The sequence below is a fragment of the Mixophyes fleayi genome, chromosome 6 (assembly GCF_038048845.1).
Source record: "Mixophyes fleayi isolate aMixFle1 chromosome 6, aMixFle1.hap1, whole genome shotgun sequence".
Classification (NCBI taxonomy): domain Eukaryota; kingdom Metazoa; phylum Chordata; class Amphibia; order Anura; family Limnodynastidae; genus Mixophyes; species Mixophyes fleayi.
This window is the reverse complement of record NC_134407.1, coordinates 209,416,729-209,426,948: the sequence shown is the minus strand read 5'-3', so window position 1 is coordinate 209,426,948 and position 10,220 is coordinate 209,416,729. Positions and strand designations below refer to the sequence as shown.

The 10,220-nt window shown below is 41.2% G+C and overlaps 1 protein-coding gene across 1 annotated transcript; it reads left to right on the top strand.

The window, feature by feature from the left end:
- Nucleotides 1–336: 336 nt before the first annotated feature.
- Nucleotides 337–10,220, top strand: LOC142159954 (uncharacterized). The gene is made up of 7 exons (XM_075214863.1): nt 337–461; nt 3,339–3,456; nt 3,622–3,695; nt 4,294–4,387; nt 4,955–5,088; nt 6,282–6,387; nt 8,701–10,220. Exons 2-7 carry the CDS (start codon nt 3,423–3,425, stop codon nt 9,315–9,317), a joined length of 1,059 nt encoding a protein of 352 aa, XP_075070964.1. The 5' UTR covers nt 337–461; nt 3,339–3,422; the 3' UTR covers nt 9,318–10,220.

Below are 10,220 nucleotides of genomic sequence, written 5' to 3'. Positions count from 1 at the left end.
CCCCACTTATCCAATATTGGTCAAAGTTATACCATCATTTCTATTTTCTATATGTAAAATACAATACTCACAATGCATTCTTGTTTTTAGGACATTACACATTAATACATATTAAAATTATTTATGATACAAAAAGAGTCTACATAATGACCATATTCTGTGAACAGACCATGATGGCAGCTGCCTGGGCTCAGCTCAGACTGACAATCACCCCACTAATCACTTAACACTGCGTCCCCATCCCCAGGGCGCTGTACTGGCCCGAGCGGAGGATCACGGGAATTGTAGTCTTCACTAAGCGAGCTAGGCGTAGCGTACGATCCCCAGTGCGCATGTGCGAAAGAAATCTATGCCGCGGCTATGACGTCACAATGGAGTAGCTGCGATCGGAAGTGTCCAGGTATATCCCTGTGTGATCATACAGAGACCTCGCCAGTCTCCTGCACCATGTACATGGCTGGGTGAGATAAGAGTGTAATACCATTACTAGACTGTAATAGGAGAAGAGCAGGGTGGGGGGGGAGACAGTGGTGGGCATACACAAGGTTGGGGGCAAAGGGGGTGTGATTATTGGGGATCTCCAAAATCTTACCTGGTTGGCACCTTAGCTACTGCCCCCCATAGTAGGTACTGACCCCCCCCCCCCCCCCCATAGTGTGCTTCAGAGATATATTACAATATCTGGCTTTGTACAGAGAGCTTTCTGTGCTCAGGATTCATTAAACTAATATTGCATTCAGGTTTGTATTATCTTTATCCATTCCATTGGAACAATTTATGACACTGTTAATGATTATGCATAAAACAGACCTGGGCAATCTTTGGCTCTTCTGGTGTTGTGAAACAACAAATCCCAGCATAACCTGACTGCGGCTAAACATACTGGGGCTTGTAGTTTAGCACAGGTTGTCCAGGCTTGCACTAAATTGTAGAAGTGGTGAAGTGTTGTGTATTATTGCACACAGTGACACTGACAGTAATAGATAGGCTGTGTATAGGTGTGAAAAACGCATCAAGAACACACGTGCAGTTTTAATGTATACAGCAGATTTACATTCAAATGAAAACTGTTTGTTAACGCATGTAAAAAGCGCTGTAACAATTCTAAAACACTGTGAAGTATGCTGGTACTGTATAAATACATTTTAATAAACATGCTGAGTTGTGATTCCACAACTCAAGAGTGTGATGTGCAACACTTAGTTTAGTCTATTTTGATTATCTTTTAGGGGCACATTTATCAACAGCTGCGTAAAATGAAAAATAGTTTTCAATCCTTATGCAGGGTTTCCCAAACCCAGTCCTCAGGGCTCCCCAACAGTGCAGGTTTTCCATATCTCCTTGTTGGAGCACAGGTGTATTCATTACTGACTGACACATTGTAACAGATCCACAGGTGGTCCTAATTATGTCACATGTGATCCAGAAAACCTGCACTGTTAGGGAGCCCTGAGGACTGGGTTTGGGAAACTCTGGCTTATGGCATTGATATGGATTGAACTATTTCTCATTTATTAAAAAATCTCCACAGGAGCAGCAGTCACGAAAAACTACTGTTCCTGTGACGTTAAAAACTTACCTTTTCACTGCTTCTTCGTTCCCGAAGCTGCTGTGCGATCCATAGAAGCCCTGTGCGCATGCTCCGTCTGAAAACTGCTCTGCACTTCAGTGATGCAGAGAGCGGAGTGTGACAGGGAGGGATCATGTGATCCCTCCACACATGCGCTGTGTGACAGGGAGGGATCATGTGATCCCTCCACACATGCGCTGTGTGACAGGGAGGGATCAGGTGATCCCTCCACACATGCGCTGTGTGACAGGGAGGGATCATGTGATCCCTCCACACATGCGCTGTGTGACAGGGAGGGATCATGTGATCCCTCCACACATGCGCTGTGTGACAGGGAGGGATCAGGTGATCCCTCCACACATGCGCTGTGTGACAGGGAGGGATCAGGTGATCCCTCCACACATGCGCTGTGTGACAGGGAGGGATCAGGTGATCCCTCCACACATGCGCTGTGTGACAGGGAGGGATCAGGTGATCCCTCCACACATGCGCTGTGTGACGGAGGGATCAGGTGATCCCTCCACACATGCGCTGTGTGACAGGGAGGGATCAGGTGATCCCTCCACACATGCGCTGTGTGACAGGGAGGGATCATGTGATCCCTCCACACATGAGCTGTGTGACAGGGAGGGATCAGGTGATCCCTTCACACATGCGCTGTGTGACAGGGAGGGATCATTTGATCCCTCCACACATGTGCTGTAAAGCTCTGCTCTTCAGAGCAGAGCTGAACAGTGCTGAAAAATAGCAGACACAGTAATGTGCGGCAGCCTGAGCTGGGATACATTACCGTATTTGTTAAACCATTTCCATTCATTGTTAAATTGCGGTACATAGCAGTCCCCATAGACATCTATGGGGACTGCAATGCATTACGAAAAAAAGTGCAAAGCAGCACTGTTGATAGATGAGGCAAATACTTCAATGGGCGTCTATTAAAGACGCCCATTGAAGGTTTAATAAATAGGCCCCTTAATGTGTGAAATCGTAATAAAAGTGCATTAAAAACATTGAGATCTAGATGAGCCTTTAGTCTACATGTGTCATCTAGACCTTCATACACACCAAACATACATGCTTGGGTTGTAACGTGCAGACATGCAGAATGTTTACTTTATGCAACCAGACATCTGAGCAGCTATAACATGTATGTGGTACACGTGTATGGATTTTAATGTCTTATTTAGCTGCACAACTCATACGAATATGTTCAATTTAGGCCTCAGCAAAAGTTGGCAAATGTTCTTATGCAATGTTTTAAAGAAAACAATTTAAGCAGCAATCCAATGCAAAAAAATGTTAACATCAATCACTTTGGCAAGCTATAAGAAGCAGCTTGGTAGTTACCCTTTTTCTTTGGTTTGTTTCTTAAGACTGCTATTAATGTATCATTCTGCAGACTTTCCGCTGTATAATGTGACTGTGGTTGCCATGGTAGTCACTTGGTATAGTGAGCAGAGTGGCTTTGGAACACCTCCCCTAAGTTTTCACTGTGACATCCTAGCCCTTCACTTTCCCTCCCCTCTGCCATCTCATAATATGCTGAGAGTCTGAGAGCTTGTCTGTTTTCCCTCCAGAGAGATTTTGAAAAGGATATAATGATTTGTAAAGCATGCTTAAAAGATACTTGATATTTAAAGATGAAAAAAAACCTATGTGGGACTGCTGCTTTGATTTTATAACCTGTTACTGCTACATGACATTAAACTATTCATCTGATACTTCTGCACGGTGGCTATTTTATATCGCTGATTGTATCATTGGTCAGGCTCCTATAAAGAATGGCGCTGTCTAATGTTCCTTGGAGCAGTGGGAGTATTTAGGAGGACACAAGGAAATCTATAGGAGCGACATGATGGAGAATCACCGACCCCTCGCTTCTCTGGGTAAGAGGAGACTGATAACTCAATCAAATAGATATTCTGAATATGCGTAATGTGTGAGGAGACTCAGGAGAGAAGAATACTTGTGCACATCACATATATATATATATATATATATATATATATATATATATATATATATAAATAAACACTGTGTCCTTCCTATAGGTGGATCCAGCGAGATAAACACACAGGAAAGATGTTCCACTTCTGATCGCTCAGAGGAAGATGGCGATCATCAGGTAACGGCATTTTAAAGCTCGTTATTCTGGAATAATCATTTATATCTTAGCCTATGCCTGTAACACCTCAATCACCATGAACATGTTTTGGATCTGGATAAATAGACACAGGTGTGGGGGGTCTGTGATTAGAAGGGATGTCCACCTACAGTCAACTTAAATAAACCTGCATAATATACTTACATTTATTTAATTTCTAATAATTTAGAATACCCATGGTCGCAATTCAGAGCTCTGTCTGCTTCCTTCCAGCCCAGCCACTCATTGACAACCTTCTGCAGGGTGTAGTTGACATATTGTATTATGATTGACTGTGTCACCTGGTCATCATCATCACCATCAGCAGCTATTTATATAGCGCCACTAATTCCGCAGCGCTGTTCAGAGAACTCGCTCACATCAGTCCCTGCCCCATTGGAGCTTACAGTCTACATTCCCTAACACACACTTCCTTTTTAGAGCCTCTGAGGAGACCCCCCAGATCATAGCCTGGTGGTGAGGCCTGAGGGCCCTTTGTAAGAACTCCTGCTCTGTATTTCAATAAACCACAGCTTGTTATTCATTTGGTAATTGTTGTATTATTTTGTGTGTCATGAAGGGTGAGAACCTGAATATTGTAATAGTTGACATTGTTGGAGGGGTCCCGCAGTTTAAAGAAGAGGAAGAAGAAATCCCTATAAATAATGACGCAGGTAAATATTTTAGTGTCTGTGTAAACGTAATATTGTAATGTGATTCTGATGCACAAATCCTGTTCCAACTTGTTGCTCCTACAAAAGTTGACAAGAACATACCTATTTCCTGGTTACGTTGCATCCTCGGGTAGAAGCTTCACCAAAATCCCTTTTATCTATGTTCTGGACAGTGCCATGATTAAATCTATTTTGCTAATACAGTACATGTTTAGCTGGGGGTGAATTATAGTTAGCGACTGCTAACTGTTCACATAGTACTTTAAATATATGTTTGTTATAAATAAAGAACAACTAGAAACATTCACAACTATGTATGAAATTGGGGTTTAGGATTTATTTGTGGGAAGTAAGAGCATACAGGTCATGCCTATAGAGCCAGGGGTTTGAATCTCCTTTCCTAGTCGCTCTATAAGCTCTCACTCCTCTACACTCGTACATGTGGTACTTGCAGGTAGCTCATGCCGAAAGGCTACAGGGAATGGAGGGGCTAGGTTAATAGTAAGAGGTTTCCAAAAGTAGACAACCCCTTCAACTTCTGTTATGGTACTGTTGTGTTTTGTACAGATGGATCCAGAAACGAGTCACAGAAACATCCAAGACTTATTTATTCAAAGAATTGTAAAGAGGAGGAGGAAGAAGATGAGGAGGATGAAGATGATGATGAATCTGAGGATGATGATGAATCGGAGGATGATACGGTAGGCAGAATTTCAGGGTTACAGTGAAAGATTCAGTGTTTGTCATAGAAAAACTTACCAGCGCTGGTCTCATGTTCACTTGATGTGGATACATTCTAGGTTACTTTCCAATTCCAATCTTGTGCGTTTTTTGGGAGTTTGGTGTGTAGCACTATAACCTTCAGAAAGGCTGGTAGCAGTCACAAACCAAAACGATGGTAAATGTTATGGGTACCTCTATTACTCCAATCCTTTTTTCTGTACAATGGCACCAAGGCTCTTTTCTCTCGTCTCCTGGTAATTCATTTCAGAAACTCAATATTACCAAGTGTCCGGTGAGCGCCTGTTCTGTGCGAATTTTTTTTTTCTTTGTTTTCATAATACCCCCCCTCCAACTTTGTGCAGCGCCTCATTGACAGGATATGTTGGGGGTAACCTAGAAGGTGGGCCACAGGGCCGTAACTAGGGCTGTGCGACAGGGGCGACCCCCAGGGCGCAACGCTGAAGGGGGGCTCAATTTGGGAATATTTTAGGCTCATTCGGTTAAAATTGAGGGCTAGGGGGTCGGCATTTGTCTTTCTCGCCCCAGGCGCTAGAATTCTAAGTTACGGCTCTGGTGGGTCAGGTGTTGCTATAGGCTAACAATGTCTGTGTCCCTTATATGGCAAAAGGGATTTGTGAACTTAAAATTTCTCCAAAGCTAATGGGTGACACAGACCTATTTACCTGGGACGTCCCTTTCAGGACTTACGTTCTCTTCTGGTTTCTAAATGTATTACCGCTGTTGTGTGTTATATATAAACCTAACCTGTCTGATTGCTGGCGTGAGATATGCTACCACAGAAGGATGAGGAGTTATGTTTTTAAAGTGCAAGTGCTGAACCCCAAAACGATGCGTGCCCCCCCCCCCCCCACACCCCACACCCTCATTGGCTCAGGAGAAAAGGGGATACCTGTTTGGTTGGATTTCATCTTGAACGTTACCCACTACTTCTCATGACACTTTACCAAGTTCTATATTGAATACTGTCTGAAATGATATTTGTAATACATTCATCTTGGTCGATTCCGTACTATCTGTACTATTTATCCTTTTATTAAAAAAACAAAACTCTTAAATCCTTGTTAAACTGCAAATGAACGCAAATTGAATTTTTTATTTATTTTATTTATTTTTTTCGGATTTTTAACTTTTTGTGTTGTATGTTATTTAGGATTGTAAGCCTAGAGGTCTGAATGTTACTATTAAATCTGAGGTTGAGGAAGAAAAGATTAGTATGAAAATTAAGGAAGAAGAAGTCCCTATAGACATCAACGAAGGTGAATAACACTATGTTACTATTCTTTCAATATATATCTTTTATGTTGGCTTCGCCCTTATTTTGCATTTCCCCTCACGTGATCATTCTCAGGCCTATGTCATTGTGAAGGTCCCATGTGGAAAGTTATTAGCTAAACTGGATATGTGTCTCTCTAGTACTGAATTTTCCAGTTACAGACACTGTATGTACTAACTAATGGTTAGGAATAAGTATTGAAGCAACTGGTGGTGACGTGTGAGGATACTGGGCTCGTGTGTATCTCCAGGAAGTAGCCCAATGTGCCTCGGTTAGGGCTCTGCATCTTTATAACTCCTTACCAACTGTGTATGTTTTATTTGCATTGACAGCCCCGGCAATGAGTCACTGGGCCTGATTCATTAAGGATCTTCACTTGAGAAACTTCTTATTTCAGTCTCCTGGACAAAACCATGTTACAATGCAAGGGGGTGCAAATTAGTATTCTGTTTTGCACATAAGTTAAATACTGACTGTTTTTTCATGTAGCACACAAATATCAACTTTAAATTTCAGTGTACAAATAAGCTATCAAGTATTTGTGTGCTACATGAAAAAACAGTATACTAATTTGCACCCCCTTGCATTGTAACATGGTTTTGTCCAGGAGACTGAAATAAGAAGTTTCTCAAGTGAAGATCCTTAATGAATCAGGCCCACTGTTTGGAAATGGCACCTAAATATGGATGCAGTAGACTGCAGCGCCTGACACCAGAACCGGGCCTTGGATCTCTCATTGGTGTGTGTGTGTATGTTAGGGAATTTAGACTGTAAGCTCCAATGGGGCAGGGACTGATGTGAGTGAGTTCTCTCTACAGCGCTGCGGAATTAGTGGTGTTATATAAATAGCTGACGATGATGATTTCAGTGATGTGGCCAATTACCATCACTAACGTTTCCTGGCCACAGTGTTACAAGTGACCTTTATGTACAGTTCGGTGGGGAAGTCTGGACCTCCTACTAAGTTCAGGAAATCTTGTGATGTCACAATGGTGATACCATCAGCGATTTCCTTCTGTGTAGGGAATCCGTCTCAGATCTTCCTGTCTGTCAGCACTGACGGATACAGCGTATCCTGCAGCTGTCATGCAGATTATTGGGGAGACCTGAGACAGGTTCCCTAGTCAGAAATACATTTTAAAAAAACTAAATAAAATTTTAAGTAAATAAGAACAAATTTAATTATAAAAACTTCTAGGCCCTGTAATGTCGTGCACTATGGCACAGTGGTTAGCATCGCTTTCTCACAAAATACTCCCAGTTCGTGAGGCCGCCTACTGGCAGGCTTTGGTAATGATGAGAAGATGTGACAGCTAGATACTGATTGGATGGTTTAGCTCTTCTCCAATCATGAACTGGTTGTTATTTTTTGACTGTTCGCTCATCTTTGCTCATACTTCATTATTTAATCTTGCCAGTAGAAGCTCCATTAATAAGTAAGGGACCCTGCTGCTTTAATCAAATAGAAGGCGTTCCTATAGACTCAGATTTGTAGTCAGTTGGGGAAGAGTAGATTTTAAAGTCTTATGGAAAGTAGTTATTAGGGATGATAGGGGTGGTCATCATAATCTTTTCAGTTTTAATGTTGTGGTTTTTTTTTTTACAAATCAGGTTAATTATTATATATTTAACTTTTTGTTCCAATAATATTAACTGTAATGTACAATCTTGCTTACAGGACATATTCTAAGCAAGATGGTACACCGTACTTTTATTTTAAAGTTATTATTTAAACAAGAAGAAAAAAAAGCAATGGAATAAAACTGCCAATGCAGAAGCCTCAATGAGTAGTTGCAGTCTACTAGGTAACAAATACATTATACAGATTGGTGGGACATAGTGTATGATTTTTAAGCTTTCTGTTCAGTGGTCCTTTTAGGCATGTATGGTATTTTTTTCTATAATGGCACTACCAGTGATTCTACGAACAAGGGTCAAGCGCGGTGGCTAAGTGGTTAGCACTTCTGCCTCACAGCACTGGGGTCATGAGTTCAATTCCCGACCATGTTCTTATCTGTGAGGAGTTTGTATGTTCTCCCAGTGTTGGCGTGGGTTTCCTCCGGGTGCTCCGGTTTCCTCCCACACTCCAAAAACATACTAGTAGGTTAATTGGCTGCTAACAAATTGATTTTAGTCTCTGTCTGTGTGTGTGTGTCAGGGAATTTAGACTGTAAGCTCCAATGGGGCAGGGACTGATGTGAATGAGACCTCTGTACAGCGCTACGGAATCAGTGGCGCTATATAAATAAATGATGATGATATTATCGATGACCGTACCAATGTTTTTGTTTTACAGCTGACTTTAAGAAGAAAACCTGCTCTGAACGTGGCAGAACCAAAGACTATAAACAAAATGAAAACCCAGCAGGTCACAAATCGGATAAATCTTCGGGCTGTGCCGTGAAGTCTGCAACGGGTCAGAAATTCCTGACCAATAATCGTAGAATGACGACGGGAGATAAACCATTTTCCTGTGCTGATTGTGGCGGGTTCTTCAAGCATAAGTCCAGTCTTGTCCTACACCGGCGAATTCATTCCGGAGAGAAGCCATATTCCTGCTCTGATTGCGGAAAACAGTTTATACAGAAGGCAAATTATATTCGTCACCAGAGACTTCACACAGGCGAAAAACCGTATAAATGTACTGAGTGCGGAAAGCATTACGCCCAGAAACAAAGTCTAGTCATGCACCAGAAGTTTCACGCCGAAAATGAGCCATTTTCCTGTCCCGAATGCGGGGAAAACTTTATCCGCCAGTCGCATCTGGTCAACCACAGGAAATCTCACAAAGGTTTAAGACGGTATTCGTGTCCTGATTGTGGAGATTTTTTTATGCTAAGGTCGAGTCTGGTCATACATCAGAAAGTTCACAGCGCCGAGAAGCCGTTTTCTAGCTTAGGAAAATGTCAATAAATCCTGGACATTCTAAAATCTCCCCAGGAGACGAGAACTTTGCTAATATGAAATAGACATCTACAATTCATTAACATTATTCACATTATATTCTTACAAGTAGGATGGGGTTTTGTTTAGTATTTTTAGAAATGCCCTTTCTAAGACTCTAAGGGGTGTATTCAATTGTCTGCGAGTTTTTTTTGTTTTGTTTTTTTCCCCACAATGTAAAAAAAAAATACCCCCCCCCCCGACCGTTTTTAGTTAGCGCAGCGCGAAAACTGGTGTAATTCAGTTAAAAAAGAGGGAGCGCTACCCCCGCGCGTTAAACATTTGTGAGTCTTTAAGGAAGTTTTAACGCGGTCATGTAAAACACAAAGAAAAGGTTTTGCATACATTTTCATACATTAGATTGCATTACACATGATAATATCTACATTACAGTACTTTATTTAGCATATTTTTTAATTGAACTATTTTTTACCATAGAATCATCTATACCATGTCAAAACACATTACTACATTCATATTTGTACCAAAAACAGACATAAATCTAATGAATTAGTGATTTTATATTTTTATTTTTTTATGTTTATTTTATTTCATTATTTTTTCACAAGAAAATCAACTTTTACATGTTAGGCATTAGTGATAAACACAAGTTTAACCTTTTTTCACATTATTACATGATTTCAAATACTTTTCAGAGGTTTTTTATTTTTAACACACCGCAAAGAGGTGCGAGATAATACAACATATCTGCCTGTTTAACGCACCACGTTAAAAAACAATCGAATAGCTTTTAACGCGGCTGCCTTTCACACCCTATACTTTCAGTAGACCTTCTACTGGAGCGCGAGAGGACCGTTTAATGAAAAAAAACTGAGCGTTAAAAATGGAATTGAATCGCGGGTAAAGTTAACC

Excerpts from the sequence above, each read along its gene's own strand:
- LOC142159954 (XM_075214863.1), top strand. The coding sequence starts at position 3,423 with ATGATGGAGAATCACCGACCCCTCGCTTCTCTGG. Across the intron at positions 3,696-4,293 it reads AGGAAGATGGCGATCATCAG|GGTGAGAACCTGAATATTGT; the intron begins GTAACGGCATTT and ends TGTGTCATGAAG. Across the intron at positions 6,388-8,700 it reads CCCTATAGACATCAACGAAG|CTGACTTTAAGAAGAAAACC; the intron begins GTGAATAACACT and ends TTTGTTTTACAG.